The sequence below is a fragment of the Colius striatus genome, chromosome 17 (genome assembly GCF_028858725.1).
Source record: "Colius striatus isolate bColStr4 chromosome 17, bColStr4.1.hap1, whole genome shotgun sequence".
Lineage (NCBI taxonomy): Eukaryota > Metazoa > Chordata > Aves > Coliiformes > Coliidae > Colius > Colius striatus.
The window spans coordinates 13,498,873-13,525,095 of record NC_084775.1 but is presented as its reverse complement, the minus strand read 5'-3'; the positions used below and the strand labels follow the sequence as shown (position 1 = coordinate 13,525,095).

Below are 26,223 nucleotides of genomic sequence, written 5' to 3'. Positions count from 1 at the left end.
GCTGGCCGGTGCGTAAGCCCGCCCCTCGCGCGGCGATTGGCTTCCCAGGTGTCAATCATCCAGGCGGCAGCACGTGCCTCTGCGAGGCCCGCATGCGCACCCCGAGCGGCCGCAGGTAAGAGGCGGCGGCGGTGGGGACACGGCCTCGGCTCCTCCCGAGGCGGCCGGGCTGTGGCGGGGACACGGCCTCGGCTCCTCCCGAGGCGGCCGGGAGGCGGCGGGGACACGGCCTCGGCTCCTCCCGAGGCAGCCGGGCTGCGGCCGGGCGCGCTGGGGACTGCAGGCCGGAAGGGAGGCGGCAGCCTGGGAGGGCCGCGGTCGTGACGCAGTGACCGCGAAGCTGCGGGTCTGCGGCTGGTACTGCCTTGAGTCACCAAATCCCAGCATGGTGGGGTGGGAAGGGCCCTGCGGCGCTGCTCTAGCCCAACCCCCTGCTGAAGCAGGTTCCCCTCGAGCAGCGGGCACAGGAGCGTGTCCAGGTGGGTTTGGAAACCTCCCATGAAGGAGCCTCCACACCCTCCCCAGAAAGCTCACTATTCTCTTCTAAGTTTAGTCTTGGTTTATTGCTGTAATGTCAAGTAGTAGAAATAGTGGGAACACAGATTTTTACCTTGACTTTTCTACGAAGAGCAGGCAGCTCGGAGTGTTGTCAGCCCTGGTTTCAGAACAGGTTACTTTAAACAGGCAGTGCCTGTACTAAACTTGCTGTGGAGTTTAAACTGCTCACCGCACAACTAGAGAGTAATTCTGCTATTTTTTTCTGCGTTTTTCAGCAAATAAAACATCTCACTGCCTTGTAGTGCCACCAAGTGGACACCTTTCCCTGACAGTAAAACTTTCTTACCATTATTTCAACTTCTGCTCAACTTTCAGGGACGTTTATTGCTAAGTGACGCTTCCTCACACGCTGAGGTGTTCTGAACCAAATTAAACACCTCAAACAGAACAGCATGTTTTAATTGCTTACCTCGTGCCATGCTGAAGAGAGCCATTTGACAGCAGCAGAACCTGACACTCCCAGTTACCCATGAGGATAATGCATCTATGTGCACTTTTCTGCCTTTGTTAATAACTTGACCTGGGAGAAATCAGCCTGTGAAGTTGTAGCTGAAAGCCTAATGGTCTGCTTACTCAAATCTTCTTCCTCCATCTGAGGGAATGTATAGAAAGTTGTGTGAGTAGAGTGGGATGGGCAAGCTTGTTAAAAGGACCAACATCAAAGAACCCATTTGTATCACAGGTTACTACATTTTCTGTGTTAGACAACTCACCAAATCTGTGCTTCAGCCTGACCTCACAATTTGGAAACCGTGGTAAAGGAGTAAAGTCAAAAGACAAGACCAGATAATGTGTTCAGATGATTATTACTCTGTTTCCCATAATAACCTAGTGTTAAAAAGAGTCTCAGAACTCCAACTGCTGTATCAGTCTGTAACTGATTAGTATTTTCTAGGAGTGCTAATTCATTTACTGTTTTCCAGATCCCTTGCAATAACAACATAATATTATTGACTATTTTAAGAATCCTAATTGCAATGAGAACTGAAATTCCATTTGGAATGGTAAATATTTTAAGGCACATGCCTATGAAACCAGTTAAAATAGCCTTGAAAATTAATCTGAGCATCAAAATAAGCCACAGTTAAACTAGATCACTTTAAATCAAGGAGTCTCATGATAAACTTCTTTCCCCACTTCTGTTTCAGCTTTCATTCCAGAGACATTATCCTCCTTTCTATATGAATGTTCCAAGTTTATTTCCTTTTACATTCTTACTGAGAGAAGTACGAGCACCAGCATGGAGACTGTGGATTTTGAGAAAGCATCCGTTTTCTCTGCACAGAGTGCCCATACTTCAGGCAGCAGGAAAGAAGAACTCTTTGAATCTCCTTGAACTAACTGAGGCAGACTTAAAAGAACAGTTTGTAAGAGGTGATGGCCCAGGAGGGCAAGCCACAAACAAGACAAACAACTGTGTTGTCTTGAAGCATATTCCATCTGGGATTGTAGTGAAGGTAATTATGTTTCATTTCATTAACTCACAAATTGCATTGTGTCTTCCAAGTCTCCTTTCATAGTAAAGCATGATCAGAGTGCAGCTATCACAGAGAAAAGTTTATAGGATTTTTAAAGAATCCCAGCAAGAAGCAGTTTTTGCTATAAGCAGATAAACTTGGGGTCACAGCTTTCTTCCTGGCTTTGACATACACTACTATGTTGTATTTTCCAGCAAAATATATCTTCATTGTAGGTGGCTGCTCTCATATTCCTGTCTCTCTTGTCAGTTAGAATGTCTTGGTCATACTCACTTTGCAGATTCTTAAGCATCAGGATTAATACCTGGAAATTAATCTTTGCTTCCTTACCACAAAGGGAAGACAGAGTTAAGTTATAAGAAGCTTTCCAAGGTAATATGGAAACATCAGAGATTAATGCAAAAGCCAGGGTGACACATTACATTAGCAAATATTATTAGGCAGCCTCTCCAAAATGTATCACCTGGGTATAAGAGTTGCGGCAGTTCTTGGTAAGAGGATGCTCTTGGCTTGGATGGGAGTTTCTGTATTGTAATGGCAGGGATATGTAGACTGAAAGGAACAGCAGAAGAATAAACATGTTAAAGTTCTAGTAAAAATGTCCTATTGTGTTTCTGCAGTGTCATCAAACAAGATCAGTGGAGAAGAACCGAAAGATAGCAAGACAAATCTTGCAGGAAAAAGTTGACCTCCTCTACAAAGGTGAAGACAGTGATGTCTTTAAAGAGAAGAAAGCATCAGAGAAGAAGAAGCAGGAGAAAAAAAGAAGAGCAAAGGAAAACCTAGAAAGGAAAAAACTTTTTAAAGAGATGCAACAACTGGAAAAGAAATAAAAATGTGAAACACTGACTTGCCCTGGTAGGGTAAAGGAAATGTTTGTCATTATACCCAAACACAGTTTCAAAACTGAGGTGATGTAGGGCTTCATAGGCACAGCTGAAATACTGAGCAATGACCTGCTATTGCTGTAAAACTCAAATGATAAAAGCCATCATCTCATTGATCACATTTAGCAAGCATTTCTTCTGCCAAGTTTAGAAGATGATAAATCAATCCTTGTTCATAAGGAACTCTAAACTTTCCACCATTGTTAATGAAGACAAGAAACATTTCGATGGGTCTCTTCTGCCAGGGTGAAAACTTACAATGTTTCATAGGAGGAGTTGCAGTACATAAGGAGAGGAGCCCTAAAAGGTCACAACTTCCTGTCCTTACTCAATGCCTCTACTGATTTAAATCCTTTCTAAAAACTAACAAGGTTTAGATGCTGGTTCTGGTGGTATAAAGAGACTTGCTGATAGAAGAGACACCAGTCACTGCTTCCCTCCTTTACATCCCTTGGCCAAACAAACCCTCTGTCCTACTTGATTCTGAATAAGGTTTAAACACAAGCTTTACAACTCTTTCAAGAAAGGGGTGTCCATCTTGTTTTTCCACCTCAAAGGTAAAATCAGGTCACTACAGACCCAAGGCAATAGAATACAGCTCATCCCAGATGTGAAGTAATTAACTTTCTCTCTTAATACTGCATTGTGTTCCAAGTGTCCATAGCTCCATGTGTACCCATAGCTCCAAACAGCCCATCTTCCTTCAGAGTTAGATTTGATTGTACAACAGGGAGTTACAGTCATTTACTATGTTCATACAATGCTGCACTTGAGCATTTTGGTATCTTCACTCATTTTGACAGTTTCCCATTTGATGCAAATACATTTGCAGCCACGTTTCCTTTGTTGCTGTTACTTCAAAGCCAACTACTGAAGTTTTACTTTCCCACTTTAACCCTGCTGTAACTTCTAATTGCTTAACCCAAGCTTGTAATTTTTGGACAGCTGCTGAGTTCTGGCCTTCAGCAATGACAGGAGAGAGCTTCAAGTACAGAAGCCATAGGATCTGTCCAAAGCCACGGAGACCACTAGCAACTACACCACCTGCTTACAGAGACCGACTGCATCAAGGGAAAGAAACTCCAGCAGTCTGCAAGCCCATTCCCTTTTCTGTTCCTGAACTTAAGCCTCCTGCACAAAGGTTACATTTTAATCTGTTTAGAGTTGTTGTTCGTGGAGTATGAATCCAATTAAAGTGACTGTACATAGTTTTAATACAAACTGTTAATGAAAATAAGCTTTATTACGTCAAGTAATAAATACATACAAAGATGCAAATAACAGTTTTAGTAATTTATCCAGGATTTTCTGGTTTGGGGTGGGTTTTTTTTTTGCAAACTTTGAAACTGAAATCTCCAGCCTTAATGTAGAAATTAGCTTTCCAGGACCTTGTTATTATTGAATAGGTTTCCCTATTTTCCATATAACTCATGCACTTTAAATGGACTTCAAAGCACTAACAGTCATGCAAATGTTTATGCAAAACAAAAACAAGGAAAAATAAGGGGAAGGTTATTTCTAAGCAGGCTCTATGCTGTATGACAGTTTGTGACTTAGCAGGCTACTAGGTACAACATGCTATTCTGCATTTATTTAAAAAAAATCCTTAAAGCTTATGTCAAACTTTGAAAGATCAACAGTTTGGGGTTCAGTGAATACAGTCAAAGGAAAGAAACAAAACGAGACTGCGGCTGGATAAGAAGGGAACTGAAATATAGCCTGGGAGAGAAAGAGCATTCCTCTGCATGCAGTTCAGTTTTCATGTCTTACAAACATTTTTAAGGAGTTTTAACTTCTTTACAAAATGCAAACCCTCAGTAAGTTGAAAAAAATCTTTGTTTTCTCATTCTTAACTATACATTTTTGTAAGGGCAAAACAAAACATTGAAAATAAAGGAGTCTGAATGTTTCAAGAGTCAAAAGGAAAAAAAGTGTTACTTTTTCTTCATTGAGAGATGGAAAATCTTGCATCTGAGTTAATGGTCTACGATCTTGCGTTTCGTTCCGTCTCAGCCAAGCATTCCCGAACTAATCCTCTGGCATGAATAATGCCTGCAAAAGAAATGCATGTCTTTGAGGTCACCTGACTCAGGTCACATTTGCAATGACAGTCCAGAGAAAGGTTTCTGTATTTTTTGTCAGAAAAAGGAGAGATTCCTCACTTCCCAGACATCAGCTGCTGCTACACAAGTTTGCTTTCCCAAACTGACATTACAGATTAAAAAGGGAGTAAAGCAGGAATCAGAGCATGGTAAGAGTTGTAGGTGTGCAGTAGGAGGTGTATCTTCATGTGCAATGCAGGCTGATTTAAAAATCAAAGACTTTACAGAAAGGAGAAGAAAACAAACCACAAAACATCTTACCTCTACCTTACTTTTATTTTGCTACAGTGAAGTGAAAAAAACCCACAACCAAAGTTACCTGGGAACTCATTTTAGCAAGCTCTAAAAGTCTTAAGACCTTGGGACAGTTCTCCTCCTGAGAGGATGCAACAAAATCCAAGCCTTCATAATAGTGCTCAAACACAAGTTGTGTCTCTTCTAAGATGAAATTCGTTATGGTATGTGCAAAAAGTTACCTCATAACACTGGCTCTGCTCCCAGTGTAAATCATCACCACTTTACATGCTGCCATATCTCTACTTTCATCTGATAGACATAATGTGGAATTTTCCACTATGAGTCCCATTGCCTTGAGTTCCAGCAATCTGGACCTTGATTCTTAATCCTGGAACTAAATCTAGATTCATGTGCACAAAGCTGCTGAAAGAGCAGAGCTTGAGACAGATTTTTAAATGAGACAGACAGATTTCTGCAACAAATGAGGCTGTATTTTACTGACAGGACAAGATAGAAGGCAAATTCTTTGCTCAGTCATGCTCCTTAACAAGGTGGAGAAAGGACAATAAGGCAATAGATGAGGTTTGATCTCTACTTACAGATAATGGATTCTGTTTCTAGAAGGCTGCTAGCCCACGTCACAGCAACAGCCTTTACACCCAAAGAGCACTGACTTCAGATATGATGGGTGCAAGGCTTTGCAGAGGGTTAAATTGCCATGGACAAGTAAAGCTGCATCCTGCAGCTGTGGGATGCCGAAATGCAGACACAAAGCAGTGCATTAGATGGGGATCTGGTGGCAGGACGCCCAGTTTATGCAGCAGAACTACCCTGAATTATGTAGAACGCTGGGAATTTGGCCAGTTTTAGAGGTCAGGAGCCTCTGTGCTTAGGAGCAGACAGAGCTGGAGACAGGGACTTTATTCAGGAACAACCTCGACATGGACACAGAGGCTGCAGTCACTTGGTTACCCTCACTCGCTTCTGCTCTCACACTTGCACATGCTCCTTCAGCCATCAAGCTCCCAAAATGGGAAGAGAGGTTTGTCTGGCCAAAAGATGGCAGCAAAAAGTATTTATTTGAGAACTTCTGCAACACTGGCAAGTCTTGCAAAGAGTGGCAGCACTGAATCTTAAACCTACATTAGCCAACAAACTAAAAGACTCACTGCAGGAAGCAGCAAAACAACTGTTCTTCACCAAACTGAGCCCTTCAGTTCAGAGAGAGTTGCATCTCTCCTGGCATGTCTCAGGTTGTCCCCATTAGCCTATTGCCATTCATGATCTATTAATACTGACTCGGGCAATGCAACAGAGACTCCAGCAACATTGATTTTAGCTGGGCCAGATTCCACTTACCACTCATCAGCAGACTTTATTGCATCCTTTCCCAGAACAGCTCCTAGTCATTTTATTGCATGTCATGGCAGATATATTGCTCTCCCATAATGGTTGAGCCTTAAATAAAGCTTTGTAGTCTTGGGTAAATGTAAGGGGGATTTGCAAGGTGGTGAAGTTAGTCTGGTACAATGCCACTCCCATTCAGGGTTGAATGCACGAGCCAAACTCAGCACAAGGACTGAAGAAAGGGAGGAAAAGATAACTACATTATGCTGGCAAAGACAGAACTGCAAGCACAATTGTTGCTGATGACCTTTCAAGGTCATTTCAGGAGCTGGAGCAGTGGAATGTCCCAGCACTCCTTCAGAAGTACCCCTCGCACGCCCCTGCAGAGCACAATGTCAAGCTGATGTCAGCAGTGGGGCACGCAGGGGGCTTCTTTTACACTGCAAGAAAAGGGCATTTACTACCCCTTTTAGCTGACAAAGCAAAGGTAGAGAGACCTCAGCAGCCCGGCCTAAAAGCTTCTAGGTCTCTTACTGGTGGACTTTTAATGATATCCATTTGACAACAGGCAAAGGGAGCCCAAGCAGCTCAGTGCTCCACAGACGGGGGGAATGCACATGTTTGACATCTCAATCTGAACTGCAACAACTTGACAACCTTTTTTAGGGCTTTTTTAGCTCTGCTCTCCTCCAGCCTCAGTGTGAATTAACATATTCTAGTATTTCTTTAGGCAAAAACGCACTTTGTACTACAAAGACTCTTGGGTCAAGTAGATGAGTGATGTATATGAGAAGTAGCAAACAATGCTTGGCTGTAGATTTTGGAGACTGGGGAGAAAAGGGAACTGAAGAGGCAAGTAAGTCACCAAGAACCTGAAAGAACTTATCCATTAGACACTGTAGGTTTTCAGTTATGAACTGAACCTCCCCTTGCACACAGGAAACACATTTTGTCACTGGTTCATCTATCAAAACGCAACACAAATAGAGTATCCCAAGGTTTCAATTACTTGTTCATCCACCAAGTTCAATGATGAGCTCGAGACAGCTGTCTCCTTTCAAAGGAAACAGTTGTCACAAGCCGTACACAAGCAGTCAGTGCACAAAGTGTATGGGACACAACTGGGGGGAGGATGTTTAATAAATTTCAACGTTACCTCTTTTTAGCCTCTCCATCGCACTTTTACTCCCAGCGTATGTGGGTCTAATCTCTTTTCCTAATTCTTCTATGATGGCTAGAAGCTCTGCATATTTGCTTTGTGGTACTTGACTGCTGCTGGTGCCCTGTAGTTGAAAGTAGATTGATCTCAGTCAAATACTGCTAAAAACAAAACCATTACGGCAAATAGGAACTTAGAAATTGATGGAGGACCAAAAATAGCCCTGGAAGCCACTTTTTGAAAGAGTAAAGTTTCAAGTTTATTACATAAACATGCTTTTCTTTTTGTGGTTGCTAACACAATGCAACATGCCCTTCAAAAATGGGATCAATTGGGAGGATGCAGCTGCAGGACTGGGATCTTAGGTGAAACAGAAGTTAAAAACAGTCCTCCAAGAACAGCCAACTAGGAACTGCTTATTTAACCCTGTCTCTGCTTTATCAATGTTTAGGTGTGTATTTAGGCAGAGAGAGTGGGAAGCAGATAAAACAAAAGTGACTATCAGAAGGGAAATCCTATGAAATCAAATATATTTGAGGGAGAGTTCACCATTGAATTCCTGCAGCAAACCACAGGACTGTCTGTGACACACACTTCGTGAGACTACATTTTAGAGAATAAATTTGCCAAAGAAAAACAGTATAGAAGTATTCATTCTTTAACAAGTAATTTCAGAATATGTTAGAGCTCTTACTATCAGAACAGAACTCAAGACATGTCTCACTGTGTCTCAGATGGGATGGGCCTAACAGTTAATTAGTAACCAATCTCACCCCACACTCCGCTTAGTCTAATTTGATCCCAAGACATGTGCGATGAATCAGTCTGCCATTTGGGGTTGATTTCAGATCTTGGTGGGAGGGAGGAACACCTCAGATTACAGGCCACAATCCACACTACCATGCAAACATAGGGTCAGTGATCTGAGTAAAGAAAAGCAAGCAGAGCTGTACCTGCATCCCTTGTGTATAGCCTAGAGATGGGGGTCCGTAGTCATTTATAAGTTGTCTGTATTGTGCAGATGTTGCCATACTTGTGGAGGGAGAGTGAACACTCCCAGCTGGAGAGAGAAAAGAGGGAGAGAAAAAATGGTTATCATCTAAAGATTAATTAGTCTGTTACATTTAAACACGTTTTTCTAAAGCTGGGACCTCTCACCTTTGTCTAAGCTCACTACTGACACTTCAAAGTCACACTATTTGCTAGGAAGAGAATGGTTAAATGAATGCTTCTCTAATGTTTGCTGTACATTTGAAAATAGCACAGCCTGCAACATTATCAGTGCAAACTGTTTGACTAAAAGTGAAACAGAGTGTAGCATGACAGGTTGTTCTGCCTAGATGAACTGTAAATATTAAGGAGCCCTATTTTTGCATATATACATTCCACATAGATGAGTCTAATGTACTGTGCTATTTTTGCTTTTCAGTGCAAGTTATCTGAAAGTAATTTTGCAACTCAAAGTGTCATCACATGGTCAATGCAAGTTACCCTCAGTGCTATTTTCAGCCAAAACTATTCATAGGGAACAGACAGTTGAGGTAGATTGGATCTGCTGCTCATTGTATGACATGGGAGGCGAGGAGTGCTACCATTATTCCTCTCTGTGTGATACGAAACGTTTTTAGCCAGTCAAATGGTGCTATGTAAGTAAACTAAAGGAAAAATAACATCCCTTTGGGTTGTGGTTGCTTTTTCTAAAGTTATAAAAGATTATACCAGATCTACAGGATTTTGAGTCAGCTAGGAGTTACAGAAACTGACTCTAATGGGATCACTGATGAACTGCTCCAGAAATGAACCAGCAAAACAATTCTTCCCCCTCACTCCACAATAGTAACAATTTGGGCTCGAGAAACAAGTTTTAGAATTGTCTTAGGGGGCTAAATTATGCTGCCCAGTTCACAACAGTGCTAGAGGAGCTGCTGGTTATGGACTGTACACTCAGGACTAAGGAGCATGACACCATTCAGCTTGCTCACTCTTGCAGCTGAAGTGCCCCTGCATCCACTGCTGCTGCTGCCTTTGCCTGTGGGCACAGACACAGACTGCCTGCTGTCTGCAAAAATCTTCCTCCTTACCAATTCCTTTGCTGAAAATTCCCAACTGTCTTTTCTATGAGGAACAGATCTCATTTACCAGCCTTCATTTGAATCTAAATTAAACTGATGCTAAAAGTCACTGGGGCTCAGAAGTATGTAAATCTCCAGCTTTGTTACAAAGTTGCAAGTAATTTCATTCATATTTTCCTCTCACTAAAAAAAAAGAGACAGAAGTTACACCATATAACGCACTGTTGAACAAAGTGCAACAGACCCTTGTCCTCTTTTCACTTCAGAATTGATCACAGGGTATCACTGTGGTGCTGTCTTCACTACATGAAGAGAGTTTGTTCCTAATGTTTGCTACCTAACCGCATGTGAAACCCTAAAAAAGTCAAATTGGGCTGGTCATTAGGTCAGCTGAAAACAATCAAGGTTTCTCCTTAACTAAACTGCATTGACCATCTGCATTTCTGTCCCTCAGGTCTCACATAGAGCTAATTGGCATATTTTGCTAAAGCACAGTCAAGGCCCAAAACACTACCCACCACACCCATGGAGGGGGAAGGAATACTCCACTTGTCAGCTACTGTCTCCATCGGTTTTTCACCATTATCAGCTCAAAACACAGGCACAATTTTAAGATTTCTGTAAGGATAACCCAATCAACATTTCAAGTCTTGATGACTTCAATGGTGAACAAACATGACACAACAGCAAGCTGCATCTTTCCTCTAAAGACTTCAAAATACTTCACAAACATTAATGAGCCCTTGTGCTGCAAGGTAAGAAGGTTTAATTACCTCAATTAAGCTGAGAAAGATTTAAGCAATTTTTCCTCATGTACCATAAACCAAAAGACTCATCCTGCAAAGACTTGTTACTGAACTGTTACTGCAAGCAGTCACACACAGGACCTGGGAGCTCCAAAGTGATTCAGAATGAAGGCAAGGACTCTGATGACCAGGCTCAAGAATCCTGCTCTACCCTCTGAGCAAACCTGGGCCACGGCCCACACGAAACACAAAACAATTTATCACCACCATATTGGTCAATAATAATATCATACAGATAATTGTTGCACATGATGTTGCTTTAAGCAATGGTAAATGCTCAGTCTGTACGAAATAACACAGCAGGGTATGTCTAGATCAGAAAGAATCCTCACTAGAAATGCGACGTGCCAAGGCAAAGCAGTGAATCCAGCAGCTGACCAAGAAAGTTTCAGAGCTGTGAGAGTCAGCAACACACGGCCTTGCAGTGGGCAGTAGCTGGTCTCAGCATGGAAGCCTGAATCCAGCAGTGACTCAGTCAACTCCAAACGACAAAATCAAACAAGAACTTCCAGTAGGCAACTCTGAGTAAGACCCTGTGGCTGGAGTTGGAGCATGGCTCGGAGCTGAATTAGCAGTCAGCTCAGCAGAGTGCTTCGGCAGCCAAGGGCTCTGGTATTGTCTACTGTACCCACGACATATGCAGAGCTGTGCTGCAGACACTAGAGGCCATTGCTGAGTACGGCATGCCCTGCCAAATGACAGATCGTGGTAACCATGGTGAGTTTACCCGTTTCTTTGCAGTCTGCATCAAAAATGTAATAAGACATAATGCCATGCGCCGACCACTTTATCAGCAGCAGCAGGCCCAGAGAACAAAGAAAAGGATTTGACTTGGCCGTGGTACCAGCTTCCACACACCCATGTCAGAAGTTGTGCCAGTCAAACTCTGCTGGAGGGGGGGGGAAATGAACAATCTTTGATTTCTCCTCAATTTAAGATGATGCAATCGTGAAAATGAAATTAATTGCGGGGGTATTAGTATCTCACAGGTTAATGGACCATAAGCTTTTTGACCTATCACTTTGTATGTTAACCTCAGGGAGAAGCTCTGGGTCTTGGATGACTGTTACTCAATTAACCCAAAACACATCTGCATGTCTGAACATTCAAATGTGTATCTCAGATGGAAGGAAAAAAACAGAGATCACCAGCTACTGCTATTACAGTTAGCAAGGAAAATTAGGCCAGGAAGTCTCACAGCCAATACCCAGTCAAAAATCAGTGTGATGGTTAGGTATTCACTAGAGAGAAAAAAAGAAGGAGGGGGGATCTAAATTGAGGCTTGCTCACTCATGTTAAAATGACAATGGAGACAAGGCAGTTAAAAACTGACAGAATCTAAAAGGCAGTGTGGTTGGTACCGAATTTAAGTGACACCCTGTATCACATCTCAAATTGCCTTAGTGCTTTGCTGCTGTTTGAAACCTAAATGAACATATACAATCCTCCTCCCTCCACTTTCCTAATTAAATTGACACAAAGCCTTTTATATACCCATTTATTCTCATGCCAACAATGTATTTTATTTCTGTATTTGAACAGAAGACTGCCAGAGGCGGTTTTCCCCAGAAAAAATATAGTGATTTTCTTGTTAATCAATATTAATCTGTATTAATTGGGGAGAGGGGGTCTAACAATACTGCAAACTGAATGAGAATTTTGTGTCAAACTCTTCCTTCCAGCAGTCTCTCTGAGCTCAAATTAACACCCTGGAAGACAAAGGATGTTGAATCAATCTTTGTTTGCCTAAACTCCCACTGACCAGCAATCATCCCATTAATTTCTGATAGGCTTGTAGGGATCCCTTCAGCTCCTTTGCCACTGTCTCCCAGCCCAAGCAGTGATACCACTCTGTTGATCTAAGTTTTAATTCTTAATTCTACTGCTTCTGCTGCTTGTTGGAGGAAATAACTGGAGAGGCATCTTACTGAGCACTCTGCAAAGAAACAGTGGGAGCAGGAATGCTGGGGTACTCTCACCTGATGCACTCCCAGCAGATGCCAGGGCATCAACACTTCTCAACTGCCACCACACTCACACATAGCAAAGCAAAATCACAAAGAGTTTACTCAACTCACCAAGTTACTAATGTAGAACAGACTTGACAAGACCAAACCCCATTGGATATGTGTTTCTCTCCTACCCGGTACTTCATAAGGTCCTACGAAACTGCAATAATTCCTGCTATTTTACAAATTCTTTGTACACGGGAACACGACAGCATCTAAGAGAAGACACCTGTACTCTGCAGTTTATTCAAGGTGTGTGGTAGAGTCTATGGAATCTCATAGCTCCTACTTCTGTTTCACGGTCTCTTCAAGCTGAGGTTGCTTGCAACATAAAGATCATTGCTTTAGATGGCTACTGGTCATCACGTCTTTCTTTAGAGTCCATTGCTGGAGATTATTGCCTCTGCCACACAACCGGAGGTCATTTCTCATCTAGTTCAAATATGTCAGTTTGATTCCTGACAGTATGGAATACAAGACAACCTGTCTGGAATATTTTACCTGAGAGGACGTAACTTCTTCTGTCCTAAAGCAGACAACTTTGCAACAAAACACACGAGAAATATTCAGTAAGCTGCTTTGCCAAGGTACACTGTGAGGTAAGTATCTTCCAGCACAGAGGAGAGGTAACGTTTTCAACTAGCACAGCAACTTCTTCAGTGAGTACCTCAGCCACAGTTGCAGCATTTTGGCTGACTACAAGAATATTTGATTCCTTAGCCCTCCACGCACTTTGGTTTAAGTGCAACAAGAACTCTTTGCCATCCATGGGACACCACATGCATGTCTACACAAGCAGATCTACTGCACAGCCAAGCCACACACTGAACTCTACGGGAGCTGCCAACCCAGAGCAAAACCAGACAGCCCCCATTCCCCCAACCTACTAATAAATGTTTTAATTTAAAGTAATGGACCCTGTTCTCATTTGCACAAAACATTCCTTATAGCACTGCCTGTGAAAGTTGTATTTTCACCCACTGCTTCCCCCTTAAACAGCCCTTGTGGTAGAAACAGACCTTTCTTTGAATAAAACTATTTCCTTTCAAAAAAAATCCAGCGTGCACACACATAAATATGTTCTCAAGAACTAGGACATTCTTTATCGTAACAGCCAGAGGCCTTGCTCTTTTGATCTGTCACACTCTGGGCCTTTCCTCTAGTACCCTCGTTCTACTTAATCCTTCCATGTGGATAACGGTCATGTTTTAGGTCTCCTCTTACTTCTCTTCTTCCTACTCCCCCTTTTTTTTTTAAATCAGAAAAACAACTCCCCACCATTCTTCTTTTCTAGCTTAAGACATGAGCTATTTCTACACTAGCAAGTTTTTTGGCACGACAGGAAAGGATCAGAAGATGAAAGCATTTGGTACACATACACCACATGTAGCTGGGGTGAAGGGGTATAACTTCAGACTAGATTAGAGTCTGGTCCCTTAGACTGAGTGTCTGCATCATGAGTCTGGTTCCAAGCTGTCCAGTCTTTGATTTGGATGCTTGTGTTCCCATTAAGGGAAGGAGCATTTGCAGCACACAACTGGAGCAGGGCTACTGGTTTGCTTTTATCCGAAAGGAATCACGTTAACATGAACCAAAACGACTTTGCAGAGCTCAACTGACATGTGAGAGGTGGGGATGAGATTTGCTGATGGCGAAAACCACACCATTGCTCTGAAGCCAGATATCCAGGCAGACAAAGCCAAATAAATGTCCAAAGAAATCCACTTGAGAATTGCTAATTCTGAGACACGTTTAGCATGCTTCTTTTCAGGTCGTTTCTGACTTCACATGGACTTCAAGAGATCAGGGAACCACTCAAGGAGTGTATTTCCTAGAAATCACTCCCTGTGCTAAGGCATGAACACTTTGTGCTCCGCTCTGCCTACAAACAGTATTACTTCCAGCATTCCCACTCCAAAAACAACCTCTCAGTATGGACAACGACATCCAACACGAGCTGTCTCCGTAAAGGGTGACGAGCCATTCACTTGCACAGGTCTGCACTGCAGTCTTAACAATATAAGGAATGACCTAGTGTGCTTGGTATCGTTTCTCAGGACTGAATGAAATTAATCTCTCCAGTTGCAAGTGACAGCCCCAGTTCAGGAAATTATTTCTCACCTCTGGGTGAGAGTCTGCACTTCTGACCAAGAAACTCCTGGTTGCTGTGAGGTGTGGCAGGTACACTGACAGCCCTGTTGGTCCTCAGCTACAGCACTACCTGTTGTACAGGTCACCACTTGTTCCTGTGGAGCCAAGAGGAAACTCTTTCCCTTCTCAGAGTCTGTTGGAATTTGTTTTTCCACATCCCACACACAAAACTTTTTCAGCCTTACTACAGGAACGGGGTTTTGCCTTGAAACCTAATTCTTACAGAAATGTCAGAATAAAGCCAAAGGAAAATCCTGAGCTGTTCCTGCTGGTTTCTGTAACTCAGAACTACTTTTCTCTGACCTGTGTAAACTCTGAACTTGGTGAATATCCAGACAGCCAGAAAACATGCGGAAACAAGGGGAAAGACAAACTGCAGATCAGTTCACAGCTGTCGTAGATCCTTCTGGTTCCACTGAAGTCAGTAGAGATGCTCTACTTCACCTCAGCTCAGCATCTGGCCCTCTTGCAGAGAAACACTTAAACAATATGAAACACAAGACAGATGCAGAGGAAACGGTACTGTACTTTGCAGGATCCAGTATGATATGCACAAGAACACAAACAAATCAAAACAGCGTTGCTAAGAAGGGCAGCAAAGGTTCCTGTGGGACACTGCAGTGTCAGGTGAGGCTGGGAAGGTGCCACAGCATCATGGGCCCCAAACAGAGCACCTTTTTACCAGCCAGGCAGAGAAGGTGCTTGTGCAAGAGATTAAATCTGGCTCCCCAAGCACAGACAGTTTTGAACTGATAGCCTGGGGTGTTACATGCAGGGGTCCCATTCCCTAAGTAAAGTGACTGACAATTTGGGCCAAACACTGCAAGCCTGGTTGCAGACACCCTGGCCCAAGTGTGCCCACCGACCTAGGCAACACCAAAGAGGATTAAGCACCAAATTCTGCTGTAACTACACACTTTCCTTCTCTCAGTCGGGTGTAAGGCAGAGGAGTCACCATCCAGATGCTTCCAGTACCCTGAGTCACTTGTGGAGTAACTGTAATATTCCCCATCCGCAGCCATCCCATCCCCAGACCTGCTGACAACCCACAAAGCTTCCTCTGCATCCTTCCTCCCCCCCCAAGACAGCTCCTCTCCCTCAGGACTTCAACTCGGGTTTTGAGTTCCCAACACACTCCCGTGCAAGAACAGAGCACACTCACCCACCAACCACAACTGCTTCATGTCACTGATCCACCTACTGCCGTTTAAACACGATTTTGCAGAGCGGACACTCTCAGCCTAAACTTGAAAGGAGTTAGCTCTGCAGCAAGGACTCAGCTCCAGGAGCCGAGTCGATGCTGCCTTTCCAAATATTCCTGCACCAGAAGCCCTGCAGTGCAGGGAAGCAGCATTACCTCCCAGAGGAAAATCCCTGTGAGATCCACAGCTGCCCAGAGCCCTCCGTCGGCCGAGACCAAAATATTCAGCATTCATACAGAGAAGCTTCTGCAGGGCTGATTTCAAGCCAAAAGGGACAGATTTCCTGTTTTCCTCTCCTCTGCAGGACAGGGCTGGGTGGGGGTCCTTCACCCCAGGTTTGGAAGCAAACCTAGGATTTAGCCTCCTGGCTGGGAGGGCATTTAATTTAAGCACAATAGAGAAACAATCTCCTTCAAGTCAGAATGAAGCTCCAGAAAGGAGGGGGCCATTTGCAGTCATATCACTCTGAATGCGATATGTGCAACTGCAAGGACTGCTTTGTCTAACTCCCTTGGCCTTAGGCCACGGTGCTGGCAATACCACTAGCTAGAGGAAGAGCTGGTGCGTGAGGATAATGGCAGAAGACAGAGAGGGAAGAGAGAGCCCATTTTGGATTCAGAGGAGGACGTTCTTTCATTGAAAAGATTCTGGGGGTGTTGAGGATGATCCGAACTCAGAAGAGAGGACAACTTAGACAGGAATAGTTGCAGCATGACAGCAAACTGCTGCTAACTTGCCATTACGAGGAAAGAAATTAAAAATTTAAAAGGGAGGTTGGGGTGGGGGGGGGGGGGAGGATAAAACTGTGTGAAATAACCCAAAAGCCTGATCGCAGCCGGAGCGTTAGAAAGCACACAGACAGCGAGAGCACCGGAGGCTGAAACTTCACCGCTCAGCTCACATTGTGAGCAGCGTGTCAGAGCCGGGATATTGCAGTCCTCGCTCGCAGAGCAGCCAGGCTCGGATCCCCCCCCACTCCAGCATGACCTAATCCCCACCCCTCACCCACCATCGCAAAATACCACCTTTGTTTTCCCTGCGATTTTACGGCTGTTCCGGAGAGCAAGGCACAGGTTCTCATGGGAGCCGACAACCCAACCGTTTCCCTTGCTGGGCTTTGTTTTCTCTTTTTTTTTTCCTCCAGTGACACTTCTGCTTTTTGTCAAAAAATCCTTCGCACATCCCCTGCCTCCTGACCCCTTGTCAGAGCAGTGCTCAGGCCCACGCTGCTCCCCACACGCAGCCCGCGCACACCGAGCCTTTCCAGGCTCACAGCCCCACTGAGCTCAGCTCCACGCAGGATCAGAGTGTCTGAAGCACAGGGACCTCGGTTCATCCACCAGCTGCTTACGATTCCATGCAGTAAAATAAGATTGCCGCTCTCCTGGTATCCAGGAGAGAGGTGCATCTTGTTGATCCCTTTCCTTCATCGATCTCCCAGGATTACAACCACAAACGGCGCTGTAAAAAAAACCCACCCAGGCAGATTTCCCTCCCTCCTAAAACCCAACTGCAAAACTTTCCCTTCTCAAATAAAAAAAACCCAAAAAACACCTTACCCCACCAAAAAAAACCCTGATTTCTGGATGAAGATGGTCTGACGCCAACCCTGCAGGCTGGGGCTGCGGGGAAGGGAGACGGGCATATTATTTTTAAGCCAGACCCAATTTCTCCATTTTGGTTCTGTTTAATACCAGCCGACGCGTGGAGATCAGCGAGATCCCCTCCAAATATCCCACCGCGAAGCGACTGCTGCTGCGGCTTTGTTCAGGCTGCACCGATTTACACGTACTCCCCACGACAGAGACCCGCTTGTACAGCAATCACCTCAGCACCAGATAAAACCTTCGCCGGCTGTTACCTTCGGAAATTTGGGAGATTAAAGAAAAAAAAAAAGGGGGAGGGAAAATGTAGGTTAAAAAAAAAAAAAGTTAATGCCATGAAGGAAACTTTTAGGGAGGAAAGTTGGAAAGACTCGTGTATAGATTTAAAGTAGAGGAATAGTGTTTTAGAAGGGGTTCTGTAAGAAATAAAGAGCAACCGTACCCCCTACTTCCAAAATCTCTCCAGCGAGCAGAGAGGGCTCGTCCGCCCGGGCTGCTCCGCGGAGCCGGGAGCCTCCGAGGGGGGAGCACGGACCGAGGGTCCCCCGGAGGCGCTGGCGGCTCCCCCCGCGCTCCACGACGGCGGAGGGCGCGGGGCCGGGGTGCCGGGCGACCCCCGCGCCTGAGGAGAGCGGCCCGGGGCGGCCCCTCCGCCTGAGGAGAGCGGCTCGGCGTGAGGCGCGGCGCGGCGCGAGCGGCACTTGCGGCGTCCCGCCAGCAGCGGTCCTCGCTGAGGCGCCGGCGGAATATTCCTGATCCAGATCAATCAGCCGCCCCGGGGAGCCGAGCATGGAGGAAAGCCGGCGGCCGGAGCCCCGGAGCGGCGGCGGGCGGCGCGGGGCCGGCACGGCGGGCTCGGCGCCCCGCGGAGGGGAGGCGCGGCGCGAGCTAGCGGCACGGGCCGGCGGGCCGGCGCTGGTAATGGCGGCGCGGAGCCGGCGCGGAGCCGCTGCCCCGCCATACCGGACCGGGCAGCCAAAAAACAAATAACCCACCCCGCTGGCGTCCGCGGCTTTCCCCCCAGGTGCCGGTGCGGCACCGCGGCGGCCCCCCGCACGCCCCCCAAACTTGCCACCCAGTTGCCGCCGCGGACTTACCCGGGTTGAGGGGAGTCCCGGGGATGTGGGCGTTCAAGTTGGGCTTGTAAGACATTCCCAGAGACATGGCCAGCGGGAGGAGGAGAAGCGTCCTGAAATTCAGTGAAGCGTCTCCGTGTCTCCCAGACACTTTGGGTTGTTTACAGCAGTAGCAGCACCGGCAAATATGGCCGTCAGTTATATTGACACCCACAATGCAATATATCATCCATACATCATGAGGAGACGCGGATCCAAAAACTTTGGGAGAGACGAGGCAGGCACCCGCCGCGGCGGCCCGGCGGCCCGCGCACCTCGGCTCGGGAGGGGGCGCGGAGGGGGCGCGGCGGCGGGGGGTGCCGCGGCCATCCCCTCACAGACAATGGAGCTCCCCCTCAGGGACGCCGCCGCCAGAGGAGCCGGGCGGGGAGGGGAGGGGAGGGCGGGCAGCCCGGCGACGGCGAGAGGAGGCGAGGGGGGGCTGTTTTAATTAACTTCGGAAAGTTTTGGCACAACTTCTCGTTTAAATCGGCTCTGCCCGCGCCGGGCGGGGGGGAAACGCGGCCCCTGTCAGAGGAGAAAAGCTGACGCGTCCCTGCGGGTGGCCCGGGCAGCGCTGCCTTCCCGCCTCGCTCCCTGCACCTCAGGCCAGGCGCTCGCCTCGTGTATCCCCCGTCTCCCCCCGTTAATTTCGATGGAAAATACCTGTTGATAATTTTAGATGTTCTTTATTTTTTTCCCCTTAGACGCCGCCAAGGAGCATTTTCTTCTTTTTCTCCCCTTTTCTTTCAAACCACCGTCTGCAGGGTGAAGGATAACGTAGATGGCAGCTTCTGGGGGATTAAAAAATAAACAGGAGCCTCATGGATAACGGGCTCGTTTCCTCCTTGCCAGCCGCTGTAAAGCTTCCCCGTGAAACAAAATAAATCTAAATTTGCAGGTTAAATTACAAAAGCTTTCAAGCCTCCATCTGCCACTTCAGAACTCATCCTTCCCACCCATACTCAGGGTCGCTCCTTTTGTCAATTAATCTGAAATAAACCTCTATAATGGTTAAATTACTCCAGATTTGTACCGAGGTAACTGCTCGGGACCTGGACAATCTCTCCTTGAGTCCACAGCTCAGCCTGAGACCCACAAGAGAAGACCCACGTGTCATTACCAGAAGCCCCTCTGGAGTGGGAGAGGTAGCTGATAGTTTTATTGCACAATGTAAATATCCATCCAAGGCTGTATCCTGCTTTTAATGCCCATATACTGCTCATAATGCTGGTGGCAGCAAACACAGGGAGCCTGCTCCTGCTCCTTGGCAGTCAGGAGCATATTAATTTGAAGCGCCACTGATTTAGGGCCAGAGTGTCTCTGGGCTCTGCAGAGGGAGGCGGGTGGCATTTCCATGGCAGAGACACGCGAGTAGACATGGAGCAATTAGATGTTTTCCTCTGTATCAAGGAGAATCGAGGCAGAGTGGGAAAAGCCATCGAGCCTTTGAAGCTCCCTGAGCTTGTGCCTGTACACACTGCGTGAAAAAACACCATCTAAAAGTTACGACTGGTACCAGATGAACTATATGAACTTGATATGGGTTGGTGTTTTATCTCCAGTCCAACTGCATGACTCCAGCTGTGGTGGCAAAGCTCATGGTGGCACAGACTGTCCTCACACCACTGACCCTCCCTGCTCTGTTTGACCCGTGAGCCCCAGGCACAGAATTACATGCTCAGTGATGATATTTTCACACTGGTGCTTGGGGCTTCCACTGTGTAACTCCTATCAGAGTCCTGCAAGAATTGCACTGGTAAACCCTCGCATCCAGCACTGTCTGAGGGAGAACTTTGCATCCCTGAAGCTCCTCTCCCAGATGTTAAGTGCCTGCCTTTCTGTGTGTTCCTGGAAGGGCAGAGCAGTCCTGCAGGCCAGGGCCATGCCGCACTGGGATTTTCCACTGCGGTGCGGCTGTTTACAGTCACACCAAGTGAGTGCGAAAGGGGAGTGTTCCCCGCTCACTGTGTGTTTCACAGCTTTACACCAACCCTACACAAACTCTGCTCAGAGCAACGCTGTGAAGAACAAGATCCTCTGTGTTTTGTGTGGGTTTTCTATAACGATGGCTTCAAAACACACACTATTCCAGAAGGGGGGGCGGTGGTAAGGAATGATCCTGTACCGATGATCCTTTCTTCAGCGCAAGATGCTGAGGGTCAGGCTTGATGAAGTGGTAGGGCCAGAGTATTTGTGCTGTACACAGGAACCCAGCAGTACCACAGCTCAGTGTTTCACGATAGCTCTGCAGCCCTCTGGGCACAGGTAAGCTGTGCTGGCACAGGACACGACACCCTGGCAAATGACAACCTTGCTGCCCAGCCTCAAATGCTGTGTAAGCTCCAGCTGACTGCACTGGCTGCCTCTTGGTGGGGGGGCTTTTTGCAGTAGGCTTGGGTAGGAAGTTCCTGCAAGTTCTTCCTATCTGCCACGTGCTATGTGAAGTCACTTCACTTGTTTTGAACCAGGTGTGACCTCAGGAATAAACCCACCATCGTGCTTGAGCCCTGGGCTGACTGTTCAGCGGAGTGATTACAGATTTGGGCTCCCTTGAAGGAGCTGCCCACAGTCAAAACTCAGTTTATGTCACAAGTGTGGCTCACACTGCTGAGAGCTGTCTTCTGCAAACCCCACACAGGGGGAACAGCCACCATTCCAGCAGTGTGCACGCCCCACGCAGTTCGCAGTGAGCCCAGGTCCCTGCTCTGCAGACTGGTGCCACAACCTTGTTTACTGAGAGTGAAAGCAGCTCTTAATCACCAAGTGGCCAAGTGATCCAGCAGGAAATGCAGCAGAGCCATTTTACCACACCTGTGACATTTAAAAGCCTTCTCCACACCAAGAGGTGACTTGAAAATAAACGTCTGTGCTTACGGTTTTCAGCAAGGGAGGATGGACAGGAGGTGCCTGTCTCTTCAGTCATCTGCAAGCACAGATGATGTATTTTCCAGGAACCTCTTCCCAGTTGTGTAAGATCTGCAACACTCACCCTGTCCTCCTTTTCTTTCTGTGTTCTCTGTTCCCTCTCCTGGCTTTGGCTTTCTCACCTCTGCTCCTCCCAAGCCACTGGGAATACTCAGCAGCCAGCGTTTCCACACAGTGAGCCTTCCAGCCCCTGCTTTAGCCAAGCTGACTGATCTCCAGGAGGTTTTCCCTTCCCAAAGCTCTGTGGGGTTGGATGCCCAACCCCTCTGGTGAGGGTGTAAGGAATACAGATGCCAAGTGTGATGCTGGAAGGGGCTGGCAGCTGCTTGTCAAGACAGAGGCCTTGGGCCATGCAAGAGACCTGCAAACAGAGAAGCACGAATAGGCTCCTTTCTTATCATCTTGGGTTAAATCAACAATGAGAAGAATTAATGATGGCACAGAAACACCCTGTTTTTTTTCCTGGCATGTCTCTGACATGTGTAAAACATTACATTTGCCCATTCATTTCAATGTAATTAATTGTTGTCAGGTTTAATCAATGGAGTGACTTGGGGATGTGCTAACTGTCCTTTACCCACCACAGGGCCCCGTGTAGAGGAGAGGGGAAAGAGATGGGAAGTGTGTTCCCTTTTTTTTCTGGAGGGAGTTTATGTCCACACACTTATCCTCACAATTTTTTGTAGGGATCCAGCATCACACATAATCAGAGATGAACCTACAAGTTTCTGAGCACCCATTTCATCTGCAAGCCTCCAGACTGCTCTCTTGTGCTGAAACTGAGACAATCATCCAAAATGCAGTGAAAAGTCTCTGATTGATAGGCCTAGGCTGAAAATTAAGCTTTTCCAGTCCTGACTGAAGGCAGGCTTAGCCTCTTTGAAGAGCACAGGTGGTAGAGGCGAGTGAGTGTCAGCTCGAACAAATGGCATTTTAAAAGACACTTAAGACAGCTGAGCATCTTCCTTACTGGGATGATAATGAGGAAATGCAGAGCACCTCCTTCCCCAGGCCCTGTTCCAGGGTCACCCTGTGCTCCTGGGGCTGTCTGGGATGCTGGCACAGGGGGAAAATGGGGCATTTTATCCTTTTGGGCACCATTGCTTCTCCCTTCTTATCGTCTTGCTCCAGCTCCTTACGTTCCTTTCGCTGTTCCCTAAAGCTGCTTCCTGCTGATGGTACAAGGTTTCCCTCCTGCTGTTTTTGTTCCTGAGATAAAGGTGAAATCCCATGGTATCCTTCCACTGTGAGCTGCTTTTTGCCTGGTGTTTGCTACTTACTTGCTCATCCTCACCAAAATGCATGAAAAACACCCAGTCCTGGACAGAAACACGGATTCCCCAACCGTGCCCTCTTGCCTTTTCTCTGGGAGCTCTGGATTGCTCCCTCCCCCACGCAAACAGCCCCCTGAGCCCCTCTGCAAGGTAGAGTGCCAAAGGAAGGCAGAAGCACTGCGGCAGCAGCCGTGCTGCTAGTGCCTGGCCCATGTCAGCAGACAGGCTCGTGAGGATTTCACACTCAAGTTTGGGTGCCTGTTCCAGCCAGGTTCACCTCTTAAATTCTCCTGGACAAACTTTTTTTTGCTAGCCTAGCCCTGCTCCCCACTTTCCTGATGGTTCCTCCCAGGCCAGATGCCGTATTATCTGGAGCGACTTTCCCTCCCTGCCTTGTTTTGCTCCTACTCCTGAGTCCTTTGTCTGGCTGCCAAGTGGAACAGCCCTGCCAGGCAGACAGCTGCTCAGCATCGCCGCGAGGGTGCTGCCCTGCGGGCTGAGGAGACGATTCCAGGCTCATTCCATCTTGGAGGGGGACGTTCTGCCGTAGACATGGCGTGTACCGGGAGGACAAAAAGCAAACAGCACCTGTAAAGCTGTCGGGAGGCGCTGGAAGTGTTTAAGATAAAGGGGCCCTAATGCTACTCTGGGTTTACCTTTGAGGTGGTGTGAGTAGCAAGCCTGCTCTCTCCTGCTCTGGCTGGAGGTCTCCCTGGAGGACCACAGAGCAGGAATGAGAAGTTTCCAAGCCCTCAGCCACAAAAGCACAGGCCTGGAATCTCTCTAATGAGAGTTTTCCTCTTTGCAGTTTGCCAGGCAAACAAGCACCAGGCACCAATATCAAAACCAGCCCAGATTCCAATGAAAACCAGCAAAGAAAATACGAGCAGAAAGGAAACGGCTTCGATTTGCTCATTAAGAACAGGCAAATACAGCTACTGAGCCCCCCTCAGCCAGCAGCAGGGCTCTCCCTGCCCTGCCTTGCCCAGCACAGGGTGAAGCTGGGTGGGCTCAGGCCAGGGGCCTCCTCCTCCCTTGCTGTTGCTCGCAGGGATGGATTGTCCCCACGTTACATGGCTTCCCTGCACCGTCTTTCCAGACAAACAAGCACTCCACCCTGTCCTGCTCCTTCTCTTTGCCTGGAAGGACTCTCCCTTCTTGCCCCGCGGGATGGGCTCTGGTTTGTCCTCCCACTCCTGAGCCCTTGAAGGCCGTGCCAAGGAGGGCGGCCTGGCCCGGGGCCTCTGCCTCAGCCCGTGCGGCTGCGGGCCTGGGGCAGGGAATACCCCACCCTTTGGCAGGGGCTGAGCCGGCTCAGAGGCTTGCTTTCATCCCAGCCCTGTCTGGGAAAGCTCCTGAACCTGTGGAGGAATCCACAGCAAAGCTGGGTGATGGCTGGTCTCAAGGGCTTCCCTTTGGTGTCAAACACCCGGACCCAGCTGTGCCCATGTGCAAGGTCCACGTGGAGAGACACGTTGGGGTTAAACCTCGTGGAAAACCTTCCAAGTGGAAACAGAGAGTCACCAGAGCAGGGACACAGTGCTGGAACAAATCCTGGAGAAGCACAGACACCTCTGTCCCTCGCAGCCTCATTGCCACAACGTTGCCTGATGGGAGCATCCCGAATTGTTTTGATACTGGTCATTTGAGCAAAGGAAGTGGAGGAGAGGGTGGAAGCAAAGCCCAGGGATGGAAAATGGAAATGACTGTGAGGAAAGGAATGTGGAGCTTCACAACAGCTCTCAGGGGAGGAGGGGAGAAGAGCACAGAACAGAGAGAAGGGGAAAGAAGGAAAACTGGGAGATGAATCACAGTGGCAGAGTAACACAGTCTGTCAGTGTGGCACACGGCACGGGCAGCTCCTCGGTGGGCTCTGTACAGCCCTGGGCTGCCACTGCTGGGCACAACGTCTCCTTCCCTCACCTGGGCCAGAGCCTCAGACGCAGCTTGTGCCAGGATGAGTCTTAACACATGTGCTGAGGTCCTGCCCTAGGACAGCACTTGGTGCAGCACTGAGAGCCCTGGCGATGCCTCTTGCCAAGCTGGGGCCTCTGTGGCCAGCTCAGGAGTCCTGCAGCACCCGTGGCTGGGTTCCCAGCAGAGGCAGTGGGATGGGGTGATGCCCACAGCATTAGGGCTCAGGAATGCTGAGCATTTTTAGGCAGCCAAAAAAAAGTCACAGTCTGCCTAAACATCTACCTGAAGAGTGACAGCAGCAGCCTGCTGCTCTGTAATGCTGCCTACGAGCCCCCTCCATCACCCTCTACAACAGAGAACCCATTGAGTGTCCCTGGAGCAGACATGCTGTGGGGCTTCCCTGCATAGCCACTGGCCAGCAGCAGCCCAGCAGCCGCCCTGACCGGGGCTCTGCATGTGCTCAGAGACGGGGCCAGTCCCGGATGTGAAGGATTTACAGCCCTGGCAGACGTTGTCACAGGAGACAGCGTGGTCTGTGATTTAAATAGTGCAGGCTGAGGCTGAGACCTGCCAGCGATTGAACGCAGCGCAGCTGAGGCATGAGCCAAAGGAGCCCCTGAGGCCCTCAAGTGTCTGTCCACCTGCCCAAAAGGCTTTCAGGAGGGCAGGCCAGGCCATGGCATCCTTCCCAAGAGCTTGTGGGCCCCAGATGTTCTTGTCTCATGTCAGGGAAGGGAGGAAACACCAGTGTTTTGTTTGAGGCCACCCTGGAAAGCAGCAAAGGGCCAGTGGGACACACGTGGCTCAGCAGCCATCTCACAGCCCTGAACTAGGGCTGTGACTGGGAGGACTGGGGAGCATTGCCCACTCCCAAAGCCCAGTTCTCCTGCAGAGAGAGGGTAACACTGGGCATGGGTTGTGGAGGCAGCTGCAGGCTCAGATCTCCACTGTTTCATTGCTCACATCGATGCTTGTATCCACTCACAGGAACTTCAGGGGAGATCTTACCCAGGAGTAATTAAATCACTTGCACCTTGGTTTATGATTTAACTTAGTCACTCTGGCTAAGCTGATACAGATCTCTATTTCATGCTCTGCAATTCATTGTATATTTAGCAGGCACAGTCAATTCTTCCACCTTATAAATGTAGAAGGAAGGAACATATAAACCAGACCTGGACTTCCAAAGGTAGAAGCCGTCAGCTCACGAGCTGCCTCTGGCATTTTTACAGTGTATTATTTACATACTGGAGAAAAGCCAACCAAAACCTCTCTTAAGATATTTCTCCCTTACTTAGAGAACAAAGTCTCCTGCTTTATGAAAATGAATAATTAAATCCTGAGGTCTAGGCATCTTCATTTCTTGCTGAGAACTTG

The 26,223-nt window shown here is 47.3% G+C and overlaps 2 protein-coding genes across 8 annotated transcripts; one reads left to right on the top strand and one right to left on the bottom strand.

The window, feature by feature from the left end:
• The first annotated feature begins 58 nt into the window (after window positions 1-58).
• On the top strand, window positions 59-4,144 carry MTRFR (mitochondrial translation release factor in rescue). 6 transcript variants are annotated; one of them, XM_010195964.2, is made up of 4 exons: window positions 1,327-1,562; window positions 1,707-2,015; window positions 2,657-2,894; window positions 3,869-4,144. In XM_010195964.2, exons 1-3 carry the CDS (start codon window positions 1,536-1,538, stop codon window positions 2,867-2,869), a joined length of 549 nt encoding a protein of 182 aa, XP_010194266.2. In that variant the 5' UTR covers window positions 1,327-1,535; the 3' UTR covers window positions 2,870-2,894; window positions 3,869-4,144. The 6 variants fall into 6 exon arrangements, 5 of the variants coding, with proteins under 5 accessions (XP_061866097.1, XP_061866096.1, XP_061866095.1 ...); XR_009819923.1 differs by having other exon boundaries at window positions 1,328-1,562; window positions 2,657-3,230; XM_062010113.1 differs by lacking the exon at window positions 1,327-1,562 and adding an exon at window positions 59-115 and having other exon boundaries at window positions 2,657-4,144.
• A 3-nt stretch (window positions 4,145-4,147) lies between these two features.
• Window positions 4,148-19,067, bottom strand: CDK2AP1 (cyclin dependent kinase 2 associated protein 1). 2 transcript variants are annotated; one of them, XM_062010114.1, is made up of 4 exons: window positions 18,710-19,067; window positions 8,722-8,828; window positions 7,766-7,892; window positions 4,148-4,975 (listed from the first exon to the last, which is right to left on the bottom strand). In XM_062010114.1, exons 1-4 carry the CDS (start codon window positions 18,915-18,917, stop codon window positions 4,908-4,910), a joined length of 510 nt encoding a protein of 169 aa, XP_061866098.1. In that variant the 5' UTR covers window positions 18,918-19,067; the 3' UTR covers window positions 4,148-4,907. The 2 variants fall into 2 exon arrangements, with proteins under 2 accessions (XP_061866098.1, XP_061866099.1); XM_062010115.1 differs by lacking the exon at window positions 18,710-19,067 and adding an exon at window positions 18,055-18,272.
• Between the last annotated feature and the right edge of the window lie 7,156 nt (window positions 19,068-26,223).